This window comes from Glossina fuscipes, unplaced genomic scaffold (assembly GCF_014805625.2).
Source record: "Glossina fuscipes isolate IAEA_lab_2018 unplaced genomic scaffold, Yale_Gfus_2 43, whole genome shotgun sequence".
In the NCBI taxonomy this organism is placed as follows: Eukaryota; Metazoa; Arthropoda; class Insecta; order Diptera; family Glossinidae; genus Glossina; species Glossina fuscipes.
Genome location: NW_023998427.1, coordinates 1,634,012 through 1,657,707, shown reverse-complemented (window position 1 = coordinate 1,657,707; position 23,696 = coordinate 1,634,012). Strand labels below are relative to the sequence as shown.

Below are 23,696 nucleotides of genomic sequence, written 5' to 3'. Positions count from 1 at the left end.
ATCTGAGCTGGATAAAGTTAATATAAATTTTACTGTTTCATTAAAAGAAATGTGTTTTGCCTTTTTTTTTTTGGCGAAATAATTTCCTGGGTCATCTTTTCTATGTGGACGCTTCCTCATTACATCGTAGGAGGAGGTCTGGCTACGAAACGATTTCAGTCGTATAATATTTGGGATATAAGTTTTTCTTGTTGTAAGAAACACTTTTAGGAATGACTTTAATAAGCTGACGTACCTTAAATGAAAAATTTTCTTGACGAGATCACTATCAGATATTATAATAATAAAGTTTGTGAACAAATCGAAAGCAACATTCTAAGTGAAGTTTCAAACTTGATACACTTTTCGGTAGTGACTACAAGAAGTGGAATAAATAGAAATAAAAAAAAAAAAAACAAAAAAAACAAAAAAGAAAAAGAGAGCGAAAAAAAAAAAAACAAAATGACAAAAATTATTTAACAACACAATTGTCAGTTGTATGACATTGCATAAAAGAAAAAAAAAGCAACAACATTGTATTTTTGAACTGAGTATCAGAGCACAGACGAATATACAATTACGACGACACATAAGTACATATACCTTCAGATAAATAACATAACTAACCACGAACAATATATAAAAATCAATTACAATTACAAATTGCGACAAAATGCCGCCAACACCTCAATGTATAATATAAGCAATAGTAACAGAAGAAATAAGAGTGAAAAAAAAATCTATAAATAATGCGAAAAACATTTTGTTGCATATTTTTCAAAGCAGTGGCACGCACGCACGATTTCAAATAAGTAAATAACAATAAACATAACATACAATCGATTACAAAGAACGAAAAGGAGAAAAACAGATCAATCGATACTTTTGAAATTTAATATTTTTTGTTTTCTTGTTAACTATTTTATAAGTGTATGTATGCATGTACAGGTAGGTGCTGTTAATAATAAGCAACAATTACGTGTAAGCACTTTCTATAGAAAAAAAAGCTTAATTAAAATGACAAAGAATTACTTGACCTTGTTCAACTTTTTTTTCATTTTTTTTTTTTTTTTTCTTTTGCTTTGCTTTGTTTTGCTTTGGAAATTCCAAAGTGGAAAATTATCTAAGACTGCATTTAAGTAAAGGCCAGAGGAATGAGACTAAGACTAATAAGAGGGAGAGAGAGAGAGAGAGAGAGAGAGAGAGAGACAGAAAGATGTGGAAATCAAATCAGTCACGTAACTTTTAGTTTCTATACTTAATCCATCCATCCATGTCCGTTAATCAACGGGGTTGATTAACTAATGAGAATTTCATTATACACATTCGCCGAGAGAGAGATGGGTTTTGTGAAATATGGAAATGGTTTGTCTGCCTCATCATTGCATGTTAACATTTTATCCAGATAAACAAGCTTGATTTTAAATTCTATTCTATCGCCAACTTACTTGGTCGAGCCAAGCACTACTACGCACTACTCTTGATATAAAAAAAAGCTGGAAATGCTGCTAGACTAGCAAACGCTTTCAGTCTTCTTGTTTGCCCGTTAATTATATTGTATTAAAGCAAGAATTCACGTATGAACTGCATATTTATGTATAAGAACTACATCCAGGTATTGCTTAAGATAGTCAGTCAGTCATATGGTTGCTGATATGCCCGAATCTCTTTAACGAAGTAAGAAAATTATATTCGGCCGCGGCCGAATCTTTTATACGCATCATTGTTATCCTAAAAAAGGACTAAAAATGAAAGGAAAAAAACTAAATAAAATATATGGTGTGTATGTTATAACTTATGAGTAACAAGGAAACAACACGGAAAGCAAAGGTGTTCACAGTTTTAGTTACATAGAGTTGGGGACATTGTAGTCGTCTCCTTTGACCGGCTTAGGTAATTTTCAAAGAAGTAAAGAGCAAAGCATATGTGGAAAGCAAGTTGATCTTAGTTTTTGCCGCATAGGCTTGTCCTTTGGGTCATTTAGGCGATATTTTCATTTTTGCAGACGGGACAACATCTTCTACAGATAATACATAGTTGGGCAGACGGACAAAGGGACAGGTGAACAGGCGGACATGCGGACAAGCTTAGACGCATTACGAATTGAAATTCGGCCAAAAATTTATATACTTTATGGAGTTTTTAAAGCTTACTTCTGCACCTTATAAAGGTATTGAATAAAAAATTCAATTACGATACACTATAGAATTGAGTTCGTATACCCTCCACCTTGTGGGGGTCCACCCCATTAATTGTAGAATTAACACATTTTTAGGCAGATAATATATCCTCTTGTAAGGAATGTGTTAGGATAATTTTTAACATATTATCTTGTTTACCTTATAAGTAATAAGCAGAAAAAATGCGAAAAAATGTGAAAAAATAAAAATTTGATCACTGATAACTTAGTGTGGACGTGAAGAATTTGTTTTATTGTTTTTTATATCAACAGAGGGGAATTTGAAGTCGATGAGTATATTTTGGCAAACGGAGGGAATTTCTACCGTAGACATTGCGCAGACAGACAGACAGACAGAAATCGATTTAAAGTTTGGTGCTGATCAAAAATATATATACTTTATGGGATTTTTGGGGTTTTCTTCAGTGATGGTTTTATTATTATTATTATTATTATTATTAATACAGCAAGAGAAGTAATTCCAGGATTAAAGTCCTGAAGCACTACTATCTAAGGATATCAGCTTTATTGAAAATTCTACCGCACTTGAAATTTGTGTCACTTAGCCAATGCTCACTAGTTCTGCGTTCAACCTTTAGATGAACTTGGTAAAAACTTTTACCAAATATTAGATCTTCATCTGCTATAGATCGCAAGGTTCAATTATCTGTTTGTTGTGAACGCGGTTGCGGATGAATATTCAGAATTGATTTGTGCATCTAAGTTCGCTAATAAATAAATCAAGTTTCACACAATTTGTCTTTTGCTTGCGAAAAATATAAATTCAATCAACGAACCTTGCGATAGACGTTTTTCCATCCATCGATCCGGAATTTTTTATACTTTATGAAATTTCGCTGATACATATTTTCGACAGCTAACAGCGCTATTTTGAACCACCTGAGAGAGTTATGAAAAGGCAGCTACAATCCTTCTTTTCGCGGTACGGGCTTTTGCGGTTATAGGTAACACCCAGAAGGGTTTAAGATATTCTCACTCTTTATTATACCGATCGAGACAGGATCACGCTCTGAATTGATTTAACCATGTCCCTCTCTCTGCCCGTCTGTTTTTGAAATATTTTGGCAAATTTTAAGACACCAATGTATTTCTGCCCAGGAACGAATCCTATTGAGAAAAGATTGTATTGGATAGTTTTCACGATCACTGCGTTGTTATATGAAAAAATATTGTAATATTTAGAATTTCGCGACAAAAATCCCTGAGTAATAGTATTTCGGCATATTAAATCGATAGAACCTTCTAATTTTTGATATTTCACGATGCAAATCGGTGTAATAATAGTTTGAAATAAAGATCAACTGTACCAAATATGAACCGTGTATCTCTCTCTTTCAAATCAAAGGGCCCAAATAATGAGACAAATATATTTTAATATCTTATGATGAAAATCGGTTCATAGTACTAATTTGACCCAGAAATTAAGTGCACCATATTTGGACTACGTAGGGCTATTTTTCGATAGGTACGCTTCCGGTAAGGGGACTCATTACAAGCAGACCTTGATATGGCAAAAAAGTCTAATTTAAGGCATTTTAAGACAAAAATAGGCATATAATACGGTACCCTTGACAAGAAGATTAGTTTTATCAAACTTAGACCATATCAGTTTACGTTTTGGGCCATCTTTTAGATAAGGACTTCAATAAATAGAACGCCTTTAAGCAGAAACAAGGTATAATTATTGGCATTGTACCGCGTGAACAAATTTGTAGAATTGCACTGGATAAAGAAATTTTACAAAATGGCACAACAGCAAACGAAATGAAACATTAAGAAAATCGTCCCAGGGCATTTTTCTTATATCACCGAAAAATCTATTTATGATTATTGTATTTGCCTACATATATGTTATATAAGCTTGTATATAAAGCGCCCGTGCATGGGTGTACGTACGGTCGCATTTACATCTTGTTTGTATTAATGTAAACAATATAAGTAAATAAATACAAATTTGCATTTATATTCGTGACCATACTCACACCTTAGCTGAGGTGTTAAAATTAAATAACTCACGATTTTTCACACTTTCCTGTCAGGACTGAAACCACAATTTGACAAACGAAGACAACAAATGAACACTTTAGTGATGCATACAAGTGCATGTGCCTGTGCGTGCATATGTGTTGCGCTGTGCCTGTGTGTGGATATGTATTGGCGCGCGAGAGAGATGACTGAAAAGGATAAACTAACTACAGGTAGCGAAGCTGAGAATAAAAAGAAGAAGATTAAAACGGTATATACAGGTACAGGCAAACCCTTAAACATAACTCTAACTGATAAAATGTAAATGTGCAAAAACATTTTTTTTTTTTTTTTTTTTTTTTGTAAAATAACTTGAAATATTAATCGATTGAAATGATTTTAAACCTTTTAAAAGAGAAAGAGAGACAGATTGTGGCAGAAAGAGAAAGGGAGAGAGAGAGAGAGAGAGGGATAGAGAGAGAGAGCGAGAGACTGAGATATGAAAAATTCAGATAGATATACAATTGGAAGGCTACATGAACTATGAGTTGAATGAGTGACATCCTGAAGGCTTAAGTTTAACTAGAGTCGTTCATGTGAAGGTCGTTGTTAATAAGAACTTTTCATCTAATTGTTCGCTTTTACTAAAATCGTAAGAATTACACTCAATGTTAGTAGCTTTGTGCATTATATGCTATAATATGCATTTGAGTTGTAATGCATTGCATTGTCAACATGTTCGTAAACAATGTTGCCAATGCTTTGCAATTTCATGTAACAATTTAACATTATACATATATATATATATATATATACAAACCGTCTGAAGTTACCTGGTGTTGTTAAACATTGAAACAAATTTTCAAATGAATGTGAGCACGAAAGAGTGCATATAGTGGAATCGACCTGGTCTGATTATGTGAGCACTTAGCCAACTATCTACAGCCACATTTATTGTCGAGTTAATGCGACGGGAAAGAGAAAGATATAGGCAGAGAGACAATGGCAAACACAAAGGCAGGGCAGAGTGTTACTATATGTGCAATATAAATGAAAGCAAAGCAAAACAACACAAAGTTAAGAGCGAGTAATGAGTAGATTTTCTTTCTTTCGTGGCATCAGTAGGGTATTGCTGGCATTGTTATTGTAAAATTTTATTTACTCTAAGAGGATTACTTGGCAGCATTAGGGGATTGCTGGCATTGTTATTGTAACATTTTTTTTACTCAGAGAGATATTGCTTTAGTTACTCGTGTCTGAAAAACAGAGAAAGAAATAGAGAGAAGCATGAATATAAATCTAAACATTTTCTACATATTTTCAGTTCAATTCACAACAAACAACAAAATTTTTACTCTCAAAAATGACTTGTGTATCAACAGAGCAAAACAAAAATTTTACAATAACAAAAACGACTTTCAATGTACTCTCAAAAAAGACTTGTGTATCAACAGAGGCATAGAGGCATCAAAAAACTTAGGTACAAACATCGACATCGACACTTTTAATTTAAGCGAGCGAAATGTTAAGTTGAAAAGTAGCGGCGCGCACCAAGGAAAATTTAAAAAAAAAATTAAAAGTATTCTACGGCCTTTTTTTTTTTTTTTTTTTAATAAAGAAATAAACAAATGAAAAATTAACAGATCTTAGAAAAAAAAAAAATGTATGTATATATAAATGAAAAAAAAAAAATTAGTAAAAGAAAATTAATTAAAATTATAAAGATATTCTTGAAGATGTAAAATATTGATATTGCAAGGCAAAAAGTGTAGGGATCGTGGATCGTGCAGATAATTGTAATAAAGTTAACTTGAAATATAAAAATTCGAAAAAAAAAGATTTTTTTTTCAACTTATTTCGCGCTGTCTCTTCGTAACCTTAAGAGTGCAGCTGATATTTAGCGAATAAATAAACAAAATAAAACAAGAATAAAACAGATTTCGTTTATTTATTTATTTTTTTTTTTTTTTATTCTATTTTCTTGCATTGCGCTCTGAAATATTTTTTCCAACTATTGTGGCACGAGAGCAATTCGAGCGGTTATAAAATAAAATAAAAAACCGAAATGAAAAAATACAGTAAATAGCGGGAGAATCGACTACAACAACAGCAACAAAATACTTACGAAAAGTATAGAGTTGAGTCTGTGTATATCTCAATATCTTAACCGCAAAAAAAAGAGTTTTTTTTCTGGCTTTTTGCGCGTTTCTATATGCGAACGTTTTATTATTATTATTATTATTTTTTTTTTTTTTCACTTTTTTCTCATTCGATAGTATTTCGCGTTGTATGTTAGTTTATTTATTCATCGACCGATATCGAGTGTGTGGACATTATTTTCCGAAACGTTCAACTTGGCGCACTCAAATCCAAGCTATAGGAGCAACAGTTGATCTAATACTATTAACAAATAAAATAAGGGGAAAAGTTTCAAGAAAATTACGATAGAGAAAAGCAATTTTATAAGGAAAATTTTTTATTCGAAAGATTAATAACGTCTTAAATACATGTTTTCTTTTATTCAACACTCTATATATATATATTTATTATTAAATTAAATTTTAATAAGAAGAAATAACTTTAAATCATTCGAAAAAGGAAAAAAAAAAAAAACAAAAATTCGAAAAAGCAGAAAAAAAAAAAAAACGCGAATGTGTAAATTAAACAAAAAATAAGGTGAAATAACAGCAAAACTAAAATCCAACCAAGCATAAGAAATGTGTGAGTCTGTCTACTCGCTGGCGCATTAAAAACAAATAAAATAAAAACAAAAAAAAAAAAAAACAAGAATATGCGAGCACTTGTTTAAGGTAAAGCAAAAAAAAAAATTCTTACACAATAAAATTATAAAAAAAAGATATAAAAGAAGCTTAAATACATACATATGTGTATGCGTGTTATCTAATCTGTAATTTCCATTAAAAAAGAATTATTGTAAATGTACTGGATTTTCGTGTAAAAATACGAAAAGCCTTAATTTAAAAAATAAAGTAAATAAAAAAAAAAAAATAAATAAATAAAAAAGAAAGAAAGAATTAATTCATATAATTTAATATATATAAATAATTTAATTGATATAATGGCTAACAGTTTATTAAAATTATCATCATCGTCGTCATCAACAACAACAATATCGTTGTCATTGCCATCAACGGCGACGGCAACAGCATTATTAACAGCAACTTCAAAACCACCAACAATGTGTGTATTTTCACTTATCTATAAATTCATAATAATGAGTTTATGCTGCTCAATGGTTAGCGGCCGCAGGCATTCGCCGCTATTCGTTGAGGAAGCAGGAGGTGGTAGCCGACGCAACAGTAAATCAGATCGTAAGTAAAAACAAATATTGCGAAAATGAATTTATTTATTTATTTTTATTTTTTGTTTGTTTTTCTTAAATATAAAACATTAAAGTTGATTTCCAATCTAATAAAAATCTTACACAGAAATTTCGGAAACGCCCTACACCATACATGGTCCAATTAATTTTGAATCTAATCATAACTAGACTTGTTTAAATTAAATCCTAAAGATTTTAACATAATGCATTCTACAACGAATCTTAAATGAGTTTCATCCTTAGATAGATGGTTCAGAGATAATGAGATGAGATGAGATGAGATGAGAAGATTAGTTTAATTAGCCTTAATGTGTCGTCTACGATAAATTGAACTGTTTATTTAGAGATGCTTTTAATTTTAAGAGCTAAGTCGCTTAACCTTATTTTCATAGCGAATCTCAAACATTTACTATCCTGTGTGGGTGATTAGCGTTGCTTATAAATAGTTGTTGATAAGTTTAGATTAAAAATAAATTGTCATAAGTTGGCCGTATCATGCCGTGGTCATCTTTAATAAAAGTATTCCTCTTAGATGATCACTTACACCTGGCGACCATAACTATTATTACGCTCCAAAGTAAGACTTGACATAATTAATTTTAGTTAAATTTATACATATATAATTTTTGATAATTTACTCGTGGTAATTAAAATTTAGCTCATTTTCAAATTTAATCTGAAAAAGTAGATTAGATAGATGGATAGATATAAACATCACACGTATTACCAGATTTTTCTTTTCTCTTCGTTTCTTTGAAGAAAAATAACCGTTTTACCTATATTATTCGAGTGTATACATACATACGGGACACATTACCATAGAGGCTAAGATTCTTGAAGAATCGATGTAACAATATTCGCCCATTCAACAACGTTCATCTAATGCCGTATGTTTTATGTTGGTAAAAATTTCAAGAACAGACTGAAATTTCACGAATGTATTCCTAGTTAATGGCCGTACATCAAAATTGAATCAGGATGTGATTCCTCTACCAAAGTTTATACAAAATTTGTCACAAATGTTTAAGAAAATCATTTCTTCTAAAGTTTTCCTCCATAAATTTACACGCCCACAATTCAGCAAAATCTTCTTCCTATTATCGACCTAGGTGGGGGGCAACGCCGCTCATTCCTAATGCGAATATAACATTATTACTTATACGTAATGAGAAACTTTTGGGAATATTTTTTCACATGACTTCATATTTTGGTAAATATTTCTGCATTAGTGGTCGTGCGATATGAATGGAAATTTACAATATATTGAGGCTTTAATAAAAGACAAAACTTATGTTTACGCTACGATAAATATATAAATTAACAATTAATTAACAATATAAATTGAGGAGCTTTTTTTTTTACTATTAACTTGATTATATTCTTTGGTCCGGCATTTATCTTCAAATCATTTCCAATTAGCAACTATTGCTAGAGCGTATACTTTTACTTGATTTATGCTATTCTACAAAGAAATATCTGCAGGGCATTTGAAGTTTTACTTTGAGTTCTTCGGACTTTAATCAATTGTTCTCCTACGCTCGATTTTCTGTGGAAGCTTCTATTCGCAACGATAAGCGAATCATATATATATATATATATATAGATATATATCCATTTATATAGAGTGATTAGAAATTTCTAAAGAAGCACTCAAGTAGCTGAAAAGATAAAAATCGCGGCTACCGAGTCATTGTTTACGTGTCCATATCTCAATACGGTGGAGTGTGCTTAGTCGTAGCTATAACGAGTGCCCAGAGATGGTATAACATTTGCCGTTTGGTCACACATTCACCAGGCTGCGGCCAATTCCCTCTTCAATGTCCTTTTCTTTCCGGCCATCAGTGGGGTCTACGTCGAGAGGTGAAATGCCTGAGTGATTGGGTCGTATTAAAAAATATATGCCGCTGTCTCCAAAAAAGAAAAACGAGTTAATTTTTTCGTTTTCAAATCTACTTATTATTCCAAATCTATTTCGTCGGTTTTAAAGTAATCCTCTCAAGCACAAATTATATTGTTTGTCTCGGCGAAAGGAATTCATAGTGCACAACTGTTAACGTCACCTTGATTTTTGAGCGACTTCGGCGCAGTTTTCCGATACACACAAAACCAAGCACAGCTGAAACCTTGAATATCGGTCTTCCTCCTTGCTTAATCCTAGTGTTATATGTATATGTGAAAATTCATGGAAATTAAGCAACAGTTATGTATTTTGTTTTGTAAAAGTCCTTCATTTTAAGTACGTTTTCGTTACTCGCCTCTAATCATACATAATGCCTTTGACTTGGAGTTAATTTAGCCAAGTGTGCTTGTTCTTAGAGCGTTGACGTTTGCAAATTTCGAAGTAAAAAGCCTGACATACAAATATATATTCATATTTGCTAAGTTAAATGCTATGGTAATACTTTTAATACGCTAGTAACAAGCAAAAGTCCGTTTTCAGTAAGCAGGTATAATCTGCGGACTGAATAGCTGCCCAGACCATCTTAAAGGTGAAAGCAAGCATAATTCCTGATGGTTAACGGTTGTACGGCCATGATTAATAAAACACTTTTAAAGCTGCTTTAAGACGAGTATCGATTTCTGCTTCGTGTTTCTAAGAGACCTATTAGGTTAGACGTTAGCACTGATAAAAAGAAGTCTACCTTCCATTTTCTACATTTCAAAAAACTTTGAAACTTGCTACAGAAAGAAAGAGTAGTTTCTGCTTCTTTCTCGGGGCTTGATTTTAAAATCTAGTAGATTCTGTGAGATCCTCATAACGTAATTATCGAAACGAAAATTTTAGCCTTTCTACTCCTGTACTTCATTTATTCCATTTATTTTGTTCGTGTTCTTTCCTAATCCTTTGACGTTTAAATAAAAGGGCAGGGCAAAAGGCACAAGAAGCACTTTTGCTCATATGATCATAATATGTGCAATTCGAAGGATATTCAAGGAGAATAAATGGAGATGAACTTTAGCTTATAACTTCTGTACGTATACAAGGTGGGTTCAAAGAAAAGGATAACTTTTTATTTTTCTGGAAAAATATTTAATTATTCGTCTATTATTTATCTATTTACCCTGGCCCCTGCAAAGCTTTTTTCAATGCTCAAAGCACTTCTGATATCAAGATTACGAAAAGAAAAAAAATTTCAAAATCGAGTGTATGTAGATCAGTCAGTTGTTTTGAGCATACCTCGTATACAGTCTGTTTTTCTTTCATATCAAGATTATTATGCACCTTGGCATTTATGCTTTTATATCCATCATTGAAGGATGAGGTGCATATTCACTTTATCCAAGCGTTTGCTACAGCCAGAAGAAAGCTTCAGAGACCTCATAAAGTGCGATCATAAATCCACGATCAAGATAAAATTCTGCATCGGTTTAAGCATGTCAGCTTGTCCCTTGGTATTGCAACGGCTCGCTGTACAGTACGTAAGCTGAGAGCACCTCAATTTGATTTTCTTGCTCATTACTCATAAACTGCAACAAATGGATCTACAAAAATTTGTATGCATATTCTACGGACGACGTAGCACCTGCATAAAAATTAAAAAATTGGCCATGTCTAATCAAATTTCTAGGGTAAAAATTGCATTTTTTTTTCAAAAGCTTTTTAATGCGCAGATAGATGCAAGATTTAAGAACGCCATAAAGTAAATAAATTGCTGGTCAGTCTTAAATTTCGAATGCACCTAGGCATGTCCATTCGTTCCTCTGTCTGTATCTGTGGTGGACTTTTTCCCATTCGCAAAAATGAACATATCGCCCACAAATTTATTTTTTGAAAAGAATTTAAAAACTATCCGAACTTTTTAGAGAACACACCTGCAACGCCCACACGCTTATGTAAAAATGATTGTGAATACTTTTGCTTTCCATGTTTTTTGCTTGTTACTCAGAAGTAAGTACAACAGTACGTACACTAAATGAAAATCCACGTTTACTCTGAAAAGAGGAGAAATCCGCCGCGCCTACTCCGTACGATCGAGTGTGAAAATTTAGTTCTTTTCCTTTACTTTTAGTCCATTTAGGATAACAATGATGGGTATCACAGATGCGGTCATGACCGAATATAATTTTCTTACTTGTTGCATTTAACTTTTGTATGATATAAGCGATAAATAAAGAAAATAATCTATGAATCTTAGAATATGTACAGATGTTGCAAACGGTATGAAAACATTTGCACATTTTGTTCCTCTAATAATTTGCGGCATACATATCTTTCTTAATTAAAGGAAAATTTTCAAACCGACTTATACCGATTTTTTTTTTTTTTTTGGAATTTCCTAATTAGCATTATTTTGGTATTTGGTTGGAGCCATATAAACGTTTAGTAAGGTTTAACGATTTGCAAGGTATTGTTAGGAAATTTGATGTGTTGTTTCTTGTAAAATTGTCGACAAATACCTATGAATTGTTTAGGCAACTGTAACGTGCTATGACCACCTGCTTATTCTCTAGCTCTTACCTTCTTGGAAGTAATGAATGAAATTCCCCACAGGAATTTGGTAAAACATATTATTAAATGTATATAAGCGCGTATGTATCTAAGAAAATGTAAAGAAGGAAAGTGAGAGAGAGAGAGAGAGAGAGAGAGAGAGAGAGAGAGAGAGTGTGTGTGTATGAGCGTGAGCGAGAGCTAGAGAGAAAGAGTGTAACGAAGGTCGTCTTTAGTTATTGGCTTGCTTACGAGAGTTAATTTTATTTCTAAACATGTCCAAGCAAACCTTCTGTAATATACCTTTCTTTCATTACCTTTTCTTTATGTTGTCATTTTTAATCCCATAGGCATGTATGTATGTATGTATGTATGTATATATGTATGTCTGTCTCGACGCTTATGATTGTGTGGGATTTTTTTATATCATAGGTGTACGTATGCCGGTATTTAAGTTATATATGGGACCGGAATAGTCATAATTGCTTAGATGTAGTCTAAAAACTTCAGTGCAAATCAATGAGAACTAGTGAAGGAATGTCATTTTTTTTTTTTTTGTCTTCTGCTTTATGTTTAACGTTAGACATTGAGACGTCATTTCGCTAATGTGTTTATTCTATTCTCTCACTCTCTCTCTCTCTCTCTCTCTTGCCCTTTTCCTGTCTCTTTCTTATATACATCTATTTGTGTGGTTGTTTTTTATTTTTAATGCAATCATCATTTTTCGTTATTGTCTTGCGTTACCTTTTTATAAAAATGTATTTATTTAATTTTATTTTATTTTATTATTTTTCGTTTCCTTAAAAGCAACTAAACTCTACTCTATGCACTCATCTTGAACTAAGACTTTTGTCATTGTTCTTCTCTTTATATTGCTTCTTAGTTGTTAATATTTGCTGGCGGCTCTGATGGCTTAAGACATTATCTTACCGGTGATTGCATTGTTGTTAGTATTATGTTTACACATTTTTTTTTTTTGCTTTTTTATTTGAACTCTGTTCAAACCTTCTTCTTCAGGAGAAAATCAATTCTATTATTTATATACAAAGATATAAATATGTGTTCGTGTATTTAAAAAGTTTCCTCCTTTTTTTTTTTTTTTTTTTAATTTATGCTCACGTTTTTCAATGTGAAAATGTTCTCTATTTTTATTTGGTCTTTTTTCCTTAACGCTTGTCATGTTGTTGGTGCCAATTCGTCTATGTTTTTCAAAAAAAAAAAAAAAAAAAAAAAAAGAGGAAAAAAAACATAATTCCTCTTGTGCAAAATGATTTACAGCCCTTAAGGCAAGCAAATAATAGAAAGAATATAAACAAAAGCCCAAGGTTTCCTTTTAAGCCGCTTAAGCAATTTTCTTTGACCATGTTATTCCTTCGTTTGTTTCGTTTGAAGAAAAGGAAAAAAATCTGCTCATTACTAATACTACTAATAATGTTGTCTTGTTTTTTTTTTTTTCGTAGATTTTAGCATCCTGTAGATCTTTTGTCCTCGTGTACCGGTCATTAAGGATTTTTCTTTTGATTGTATGTTGTTAACTGGGATTTTATGTAATTGAGTTTACTTAACCAGATTACCTTTGCTGTTCTTACTTGTTTGAGTGTAAATTTTTAGCCAACCAACAAAAAAAAAAAAAAAAAAAAAAAGACGAAATTTGAGCAGATGGTATTCATAGTATTCTTTTGTGTGTCAGTTTTCCGCTTACTTAGTAAAGTACAAAATTTTCATTCACAAGTTTTATTTTAATTTTTTTTTTTTTTTTGCTAGGAATTACTTTTGTGCGCATTGAAATTTTTCTATCTATTTCCCGAAAAATGTTTCTTCTACTGGTCGATTCGTTGGAATTTCTAGTTCGATTGAGATTAAGAATTTAAATAATAATTTAGTAGGTAATGAGAGCTTAGAATATTTGGTCTTTAATGGAAGTACGCAAAAAATGAGATGCAATTTTAATTAAAATCTAGACAATGGTTCATTGATTCGTTGCGAGCCATGCAGACTGCTATACTTTGCACGCTACGTTACTAGAAAATAATGATAGCTGAAAAAGAGATAGGAGGATAGCGGCTGCGAGACTTGAAATAAAATTAAATTAAAGTAGAGCTCGGTATACGATGACGTTGAATGAAATAAATACGGTCGAGGGTGTTTATATGTTCTTATGTACGTGCACACACGCACATACGTGCTTAAATAACTGGCAATAGAGCACAAATAGAGGAATTCGACATAGGCATGCCTGCGTGTCTGTTAGTCTATCTGTTTGGTCATGATTTCAAACTTTGTCTAAAGCACTACACCTGATATGAAATTTATTCTTATCATGTTCGTCAGCTTAACCTAGTAAATTAGTGAACTACTGTTCTACCGCACTGTTCTCTTTTTTGCGCAACTTATAGAACTAAACTTGTACAAATTTTAAAAATATATCTGTGGCTGTGCCTTGACAAAGCTTTTCTATATCGAATTTTGAAAACTATTTAAATTGGCCAATGCTCACTGACAATCACGAATGTATGTATGTATGTATGTATGTATGTATGTATATATTTCGATATAATCGATATAACCAGAGCAGGCACTGCTTCATTTAAGATGCGCGCTATGCATAGTTGACATTAGCTCGATTAATTTTTCCTTACATATTGCATCGATATTTGTTAAGCCTAAACTGAACACTCAATAGTTAATTCCCTTATTTCTGCAATCTTCAAAGCAAACTTGATGTATTTTAAATTTGTTACATCGTTTTGTAACATTCAAAATTTTGCATTAAAGATATCATAGCATATGAATTATGTGAGCCGTTTATTTTGAAAGTGGCCTATGTCCATTTATATTAAAATCGGAATATTAAAACGTTCGATTTAAAAATCTTGGTAAACTGATAGCACATTAATATAATGTTTTATGGTTATATATAATTTATCAATTCAGTTAGCCTGTTCGGAAGCTTCAAATGTTTTTGATGGCTGCTAACGGAACTCTTTGCAAAAAAATTAGTAAAAACCAAATTTTTCTTAAAACGAGAGAATTATTTGATAAAATGAGAAAATATTCCAGTTTTATTATACGCTACACCGTTTATGATACAAAGTATATTAAGTTTGACCAAACGTATGTAACGCGAAAAAGGGCTTAAACTAGGTCTACCTTTTTTTATATTATTCGTCTGACTGTCCGCCTGATGCTTATGCATGTAAATTTGTGTTCAAGTTACGCGCGGCAATTTTTTACATACAAACGCTATTCCAAATGGTTTGCTTTTCAAATTGCGGCGAAAAAAATTGCAATTTTCAAAATTTCTTGATAAAATTCGCTCCGTAATAGTATTTGGATATACCAAAATTGGTATGAAAAGTTTGGTTCGGCTGTGGCAACTGTTTGAACTCTCTCTCATGTAAACGTGCCTGTGAAAACTGATCGATTTATAGTAAAAATTATAATTTTTAATATTTCATGGCGAAAATTAACGAAATTACCGAATTTGAACCAGGCCGGTCTATTTGTTTGGATTCCACCACTTATAAGGATTCCTCCAATATGCGGGCTTTCATGAAAAGTATGCCTTTGCATGTAAATAATGGGTGATTTTGGTGTATTATTGCCAAAACGAGTGAATAGCTTTATCGGGCGAACTTGGGTAGGGTATCAAATAGTGGGCTCTGTCAATGTGTTTGCATATGGTGAAGGGATTTAACGTAATTTCGTTATGCAGATGGGACATAGTGTAATAAATCCATTAATCCGTTATATGCGATCGGTCTCGTCTTTTATTTTAATTTTTTTGTAGAGCGATATCAGTTCAATATTATTAGCGTTTTTGTCCTTCCCTGATATGGTAATAAATCGGAAATTTTGAATGTTGCTTCCTCATACACTGTTGTTTTTTAGTTCATGTTCTATTGCTCAGTTCGCGAAAATCTCATCCAATATATTTTTAACAAGTTTATCTTCAAGCGTTTTCCTCGTTATAGTTTATTCGCAATAGATCCCCTCCTTTCTTTCATTGGCTTTCACATATCGGAGGCAATTAGTTGTTTCAAGTTCTTTACAAACTCATTACTGCAATGCGTAATAATACAAAGGCAACGTCGCAGGATTGTTAACCAATTTAGAGGATCATTACAATGTATATATGTAATCATAATTTTTGCAATAATAAATTAATTGAGCATAATTGATATAAGAAAGAGATTTTACTGCCCACACTAATCACGAATATCCGACGTACTCATGGCAATATATGTATGCAAAAATTTTGTTCATTAAATTATCAATAAAGTAATTAAGTTAAGTAACAAACATAAGGACTCGCTATCAGCCCTCTCTTCTTTAACTGTGATATGGGAGAAAGTACGGCACGGCATGGCCATCTCTAATAAAAAAATGATATTTTATAAAATGTAAACTAAACTTCAATAATAACTAAAAATATGTCAAATTATTTTACAACCTCAAGCCAAAGCCATAAATTATATCTGTATTTATGTATTTTATTTTTCGCTTTTCAAATTTTGATAGATTTGAGTTTTATTGATTTCAAAGGAACAAAAAAAAAAAAAAAAACACACACACACTATGAAAACCGGTTTAATTTGTCATGTATTTCAGAAAGCGAAACAAAAAACAAACGACACAGACTAAAACCCACAATGATTTTGTAAACTTTTTTTTTGTTTTGTTTTTATCAAAAAACAAAAACCAAATTAAATATGTGTGTGGGTTAGAAGACAAACAACAACAACAGCAACAATACGCTAAGGCTACAGTATCGTTGTTGCTGTTGTAAATTTTAATTTAATATAACTTCACATTTAAAGTTTTAATGAATGAAATATCTTACATGCATATATACATACATATATACATATATATATATATATTGCTATATATATATTACATACGATTCATTGTCTGTACGTTTGTTTGCGTGTGTGTGCGTGTGTGTGTGTTTACAACATAATTCCAACTTGGTTTTTTTATGAATGATAACGTAGCCGTTGTTTTAGGAGAAGAAAAAAAAAAAAAAATTAAATTTAATGAATGAAAAAATCATAATGAAAAAAGTGTACTAACAACAGCCACAAAGCAACAACTACGCATTTTGATTCATAAATTAGAGGGAAAAAACAAAAACAGATAGATAGATACAAAACGAAAAACACTAAAAGCTTAACTGACATATATACTTGAATACATACAAATATGGTAAAAGTGTTTATGGTGTTAAATTAGTTTTATTTTATTTTATTTATTTATTATTATATTTTTTTCTTATTTTAACCATTTTAGGTTGTAAGGCGTCAATAGTCTTAAAATAAACCACATACAACGTACGTATATATACACATATATGCATAGATTTTAACATAAAATCAACTTGATTGCCAATTTGGTAAAGTCTGCAGCAATTTTGTAATTTTTTGAGAAAAAAATTTTTTTTCTGATAGTTGTTAACATTTTACATTAATGTACGTACGTAAGTATGTATGGTGCAATTGCCTATGTAATTAAGTATATATTTTAATATGTATATACATATTTATGTATTGGATACCTATATGTATATACATAAATGCATATATATATATATATATATATATATTATTATATATATAATAAAAAAAAAGTGTGCATACAGGTGTATATGTATGTATATGTTAATATGTAAATATATGTATATATTTATATAGGGATACACGTACGCATGCTTGTGTAGGTACTTGCATATAGATGCTATATATATATATATATATATATATATATATATGTGTGTGTGTGTGTACGTTTGCGTGTTTGTGCTTTTATAATGTGGGCAGAGGAAGCTTTAAATGCCCACAAGGTGTCAAATTGCAACAAAACTGTGATATAAAATTAAAAAGGCTATGAAGAGCAACAATGCTAATAATAATAATAATAATAATAATAATAATAATAACAATAAGTAAAAAAGAAATAAGAAAGAATTGAGCAACCGCTTGAGATGACGGCTCATTGTTTTATATCAACACATGCACATATATATAAAATTAATTATATGCGTTTGTTTAGTATAATAATAAACGAAAGCAATACAATTTTGCCTACTTTCGTTATTATTATTGTTGTTCTATTTTATATTTTTATAACCTTACTAAGGTGTGCTTCAAATATATATATATATATATATATATTGTGTGTGTATATGTCTACTATGCGTACTATTTTGTATTTAAATTTAACTCAACGTTGTTCAGCGCTAATAGTGTGGCCATTGTGTATTTATGTGTTATCATCTATTCATTGTTTCATTCATTCATTCACTTACTCAGTCGTTCAATCATTCATATTAAGTACAATTATGTTAAGACACATTATTTTAGTTCATTTATTTATTGTCATTAATAACAATCTTGCTGCATTCAGGTTTCTCGTATAGAGTTTTAAATTTCAATATCAATAAAATATGTTTTTGTTTTTTTTTTCTATTTTGTTTTGTCTGCTGCTTCACTAAATCGTAACAAACGAGAATAACATGAACAATAATTTTTGCGTAGTAAATATGTTACAAATAAAAATGCCTTCAGCCTACGTGCTGTTGTTAATTTTTGTGTTTTATGTTATATATATATATATATATATTTATATATATATATATTTTTGATTTTCTGCCCCCAGAATTTAATTGCACCAATTCGAAGCAGACGCAAGTGTATATTTACTATTACTTAACTTTACACCTGGATATATCGATTGTATTTCCGTTATTAATTAATATCTAAAATTCTAAACTTCTTATCTATGTATCTATCTATCTCATTTTTTCATACATAACATATCGTAAAGTAGGCTTGTACTAAATTCAATATTTCGTTTCATAAGTACTGAATAAAAATACTTTTAAGAGATATGTGTTACATATATCGTATTGAGATATTCGCAAGCAATTTAGTGAACTTGGTCTTGGTATCGTTGAATGAAAAACTCAGAAACTGTAGAAACTGTAGTTTCAACAAGAGATGTCATTTTGAATCGTTCACGGAATAAAGCCGTTATATCGCGGGCTGTTTAATAGGTGACGCCGTTTTGCTGATAATAAATGTCGAATACATACGTTTGAACGAATTTTGCGGCCAAGAAATACGGTCACCATTGTTCGGTGATGCATTCATTCCTATTAGTAGTATTAGTAGAATAGTAGAAAAGAAAAGCGTAGACCAAAGTGCATCGGCAAACGAAAACCCACCTCAAACCATCATTCCTTGTTGTGGAAGTTGTTATTCGAATATCTCTTATGGAGCTTCGGTGCTCTAGATGCGATGTTTCTCACCTTTTTAGGCATTGGAAGCGATGAAAATGCATCTCATCTCTTAAGATATTGATAAAATTCTCTCAAACAGTTTAATGCAGTTTAATACCAAACGCCATCAACAACAGTCAATCCATTTAAATGATTGGCTGGTTAAAAAAGAAAAAAAAAAAACACTACATGTCACCCGTCCATTCATTCACGTTACAAAACCATTTTGTGACACCATCTAAGCCCTTAGCTGGGCTGCGCTAATCCATGCGCTCGATATCTTGCCATTGCCGCCTGTTTGCATCGCTCTGTTTCGTAGTAGGATGTGCAAAAAAAACTACATTATGAATGGTTCGTGGCGGAAAGAGATGGTTTCTTAAGGCGTGGCATTCAAAAATTGTTAGACAGTTGGAAAGAGAAATTTCGAATAAAACTTTTCCTTTATCATTTCATATTGATGTACCTGTTGAAACCCAAATACTATAATATGCAACTGTATACGTGCCTTGGTGAGCGTGTTTTATTGACAGAACGTATAACTGAAAGATATTTGGTTTATAATACGTTATAGCTATGAAGGAAGATCGCTTTGCTTATATAGCACCTTAGCTCTGCATTGCTATTATGCACGGTTGATGTACTTATTTCTTTTATCTAACAATAAGAACAAGCGTATAGTATGGGCAACAAAAGATTCGGCTTAAGCCAAGTGTAATTTCCTTATTGTATTACTTTTAAAGGAAGCGTAACAAATAAAGATTTATGTTGCAAAAATTCTTTCTAATTAATATTCTCCTTTGAAGTACACATATGTAAATGCGTGCTTTTGTTTAATTCTCGTTCGTCATAAAGAAGAGACAAACACAAAAAATGAAAAAAATATTTAAAAAACAACACAAAATACTTTTCTTACATAAATTAGATACATTTCTCAAGAATTTGTTGGCACATTTTGTTTTGTTTTGTTTTTTTTTTTTTTACTATAGAAATACAAACACCTCAAATTATATATATATAAAAAAAAAAAAGTAAATAAAAAAAAAGAAAATTTTAAAAATATAAAAAAAATGTTAAAAACTATTGCAAGTGTTAGTTGAGAATCAACGATAGCCGCCATATAATAGAAGAGATTATACGGTTATATAAATTAGCTAAGCTTGCAATAATTTGGAAAAAGGATACGAAGAACGTAATAAAAAACAACACAATATAAAGGCCTGTGAGAAGCTCTTAGGTAAACTGGTTAAAAACTCAGCCATCGCATTTCAAGCAATCGGATCTCTTCAAAGAAGGTTCCTTCTTTTCTCACACAAACAATCATTGCAGTTTTTACGCAAAAGATCAATTTACTTAATGTTGCAATTCTTAGAGATGTTAAAATTGGAAAAAAGAACTCGTAAGACCAAGAACAGATATAGAAGATGCAATTAAATGAATATTGGAAATTTAACGCTTAAATCTAGATCGGGGCTATTTAAGTGAATAGATTTTAATAAACTCTCTCTGATTTTGGCAAAGGTTTGTTAGTATAATGACAAAACAAAAACAAAAAAGAAGTAAATTTTTTTTTTACAGCGCCTTGTATCGATAAGCATTTTCGATAATTCGATTTTTTCGCGGGTTCTTCCTGCAAGCGTAACCCGATGATATTTAGTTCTTTAAATTAGTCGTGGGACAAAGGAACCAGCATTAAGTGTCATCCACTGGTCAATTTTCATATTTTTCACTTCAAACTCGACAGAAAAAGTAATACAATGGTTAGGACGTTCGTATTAAAAGAAAGAAGAAAAATAGCAAAGGGGAATTTCCACAATGGCTTTGTAGTAAGTCTTGGATATGTGAGCATCGTTTAAGCCTATGCTGTTCTATTTCATAGATGACTTTTAGATGACTATCTTAAAAGGAAATTGAACGAAGAAAAGAAAGGTAAACTTACCTTTGAAAATTTTGCGAATGAAATTTGATGACCTAATTTTTAAAAGAGAAAAGTTTATTGATAGACCTTTCATAGAGGATTTATATATGGACTTTAGGATGAAACTTGGCTGTGGTCGGCCATCGCTTTAAAAAGATTTTTCTGCTCATCACCGAAACATGGTGGTATACTAGATTTATCCATTCAGTTTATAATACAAAGAGAGACAGGCCTTATATTCTCCATTAAATATGTATGTATTTAAAAAGGCTTACAAAAGCTTTTCCAAGAATGTGAAGTCGAAAACCAAATTGGTTCAGGTCTGCGCTTGATGAATGACTAGAGATCGAAGTTTAGTGTACACAAAAAACAGTGTTGTATAATTCATAGCCATGTGTTGATTAAACACTGAATCACTTACTCAAAAAAATGGGGAAGAAAAAAAATTAAACTTAACCCGAACGATGATCTTGCTTAAATGGATATAGGATAGAATAGAATAGATCTAAAGAAAAGAATAATAGAAAACGGATTTATTAAACAACTAACGCTCCTACATTCCTTTACATATTGGGTATGTAAATAATTTCTTTGTATTTTTTCACAAGTTTTACATGTATTCAATATATATATGCAATAAAGTTTAACACTTGGTATATTTACTATTGCCATCTATGGTCTTTTGCCTTGGGTTTTATCACAATGCTTACGAATGCCCCGCGATTTGATACATTTTTGCACATCTTCATGTTTGCACAACCGTTGCGCTGCTCGGTGTGAGTGCATTCATTCGAACCCTACCGCTATTCAGAAAAAGACAGGCGAAGAGAATAATCCCTAATCGGGAGTGAAGTTGCCATCCCTTATTAAAGATCACTTCGAAGCTTGCTTTTGCTATAGATGGACGGATCTACCTGAAAATTTTTTGCACGAAATTTCGAAAATCACTTTTTAATGATTTCATAGCTTACTTTATTTACATTCCAAACGAACTTAATCATTTCCGTAGCTTCGGCAGCATTTCCAGCTTAAAACAGAGTAAAAGACAATATCGTAAATGATGCGCACCTTTAATAAACACCCAGACCTTTTTTTACATGGTAGAGACGTTACTTAGAAATTTTGCGAATGAAATTTTAGAATGAAACAAGTTCGTGTTTGGTCTTATTGGCGAACTGTGTTATTTCAAAATCGGGTAAAAAAGGACGTGTAAAAAAATAGTTGCGTGTACACTGAACGACAATTTGTAAACAAGTGAAACTTACATAGTGCAAACAGCAATGTTTAAGCTGCGTACACTCAACATTTGCGGGGAAATGCACGCGACAGGTATGTTTCACAAAGCAACCAATACAAAAGACAAATACAAAGAACTTATTTGCACACCTATTATTCTGTAATAACAGAATGTGTTACATTCAAGATGGTGGGTATCAATAATTCTCGAAAAGCCTATTCGACGTAATTATACCGTGCGACATTTGAGAAGAATGATGATTCGGATGAATGCCGAATGTACACAGCGACATAAGCAAATCAATTCAATTTTGCATGATTAGCTTGAGAATCGTCGTTAAAACTAGACTATATTCTTTACTCATAAGAAATATATTCTGTATATATATATATATATATATATATATATAATAAAAAATCGTACATTTTTTCTAAAACAATGTAACTTAAATGCGTTTTAAATAAAACAATCTATATACAAAGAATATAAAAAAAAAAAAATCTTCTTTGTTAAAAAGCTAAAAAGGAAAAATAAAAAAAAATCGAAATTTTTTTTTGTAATTAAATAATGATCGTATGTCTCAATAAAGCCTTATCGGTTTTTCTTTATTTATTTTTTTATTTTTTTTATTGGCGTTTTTTCATATGCAAAAATACTGACCTTCTCATTATAAATGAATTAAAGTGAAATGAAAAGTGGGTGTGAGTTGTTTTTTTTTAAATTTTTTTTTATTTTTTTATTAAGGCTTTTACATATTTATTACATTTACGTTTATAATATTACCACTACTACTACTAGTCTCGTATTTTCATCATCATTATCATTATTGTCATCATGATGATAATCTTAATTAATCTGAATAATCAAACGCAAACACAGCTACTGTTTAAAGTATGCAGCGCAGCATCTAAAACCAGAGCAACAAAGCATATTAATGCCAAAAAAAAAAAAATACAATAAAATAAAATAAAATAAACAAGAAAAAAAAAAAGGGAAAACTAAAAGCGAACATCGGAATAACATGTGATTCGAAACTTTTTCTCTTACGTTTTTTATATGGTATGTCTGCGTCTTATTGTGGTGTGTATTTCGTTATTTATTTTTTTTTTTTTGAAATAAAAAATCACACAATCCGTTTACAATTGTCATCACTAGAAAAATAAAGAAAAAAAATAAAAAAAATAAATAAATAAATAAAAGGAAAATGAATGCAAGAAATATTTTGTAAATTTATCATCATATGGCATATAGCATTTTTAATGCAGTCAGTGTTGGCAGTCGGACAGTCAGGCAGTCAGCGGGTCAGCAGTGCCATATTAACGGACTGTGGGCGGCCCACCCTAAAACAA

The 23,696-nt window shown here is 31.2% G+C and overlaps 1 protein-coding gene and 1 long non-coding RNA gene across 2 annotated transcripts in view; both read left to right on the top strand.

Moving 5' to 3' along the window:
• Positions 1 to 5,769: 5,769 nt before the first annotated feature.
• On the top strand, positions 5,770 to 6,586 carry LOC119637157. The gene is made up of 2 exons (XR_005247222.1): positions 5,770 to 5,807; positions 6,421 to 6,586. It is a non-coding gene; the product is annotated as an uncharacterized LOC119637157 (long non-coding RNA).
• A 617-nt stretch (positions 6,587 to 7,203) lies between these two features.
• Positions 7,204 to 23,696, top strand: part of LOC119637144 (dorsal-ventral patterning protein Sog) — a 73,050-nt gene continuing 56,557 nt past the window's right edge. Inside the window, exon 1 of the mRNA XM_038032990.1 lies at positions 7,204 to 7,476. Coding sequence (XP_037888918.1) covers positions 7,224 to 7,476 — 253 coding nt within the window. The 5' untranslated portion in view covers positions 7,204 to 7,223. The remainder of the gene's footprint in view (positions 7,477 to 23,696) is intronic.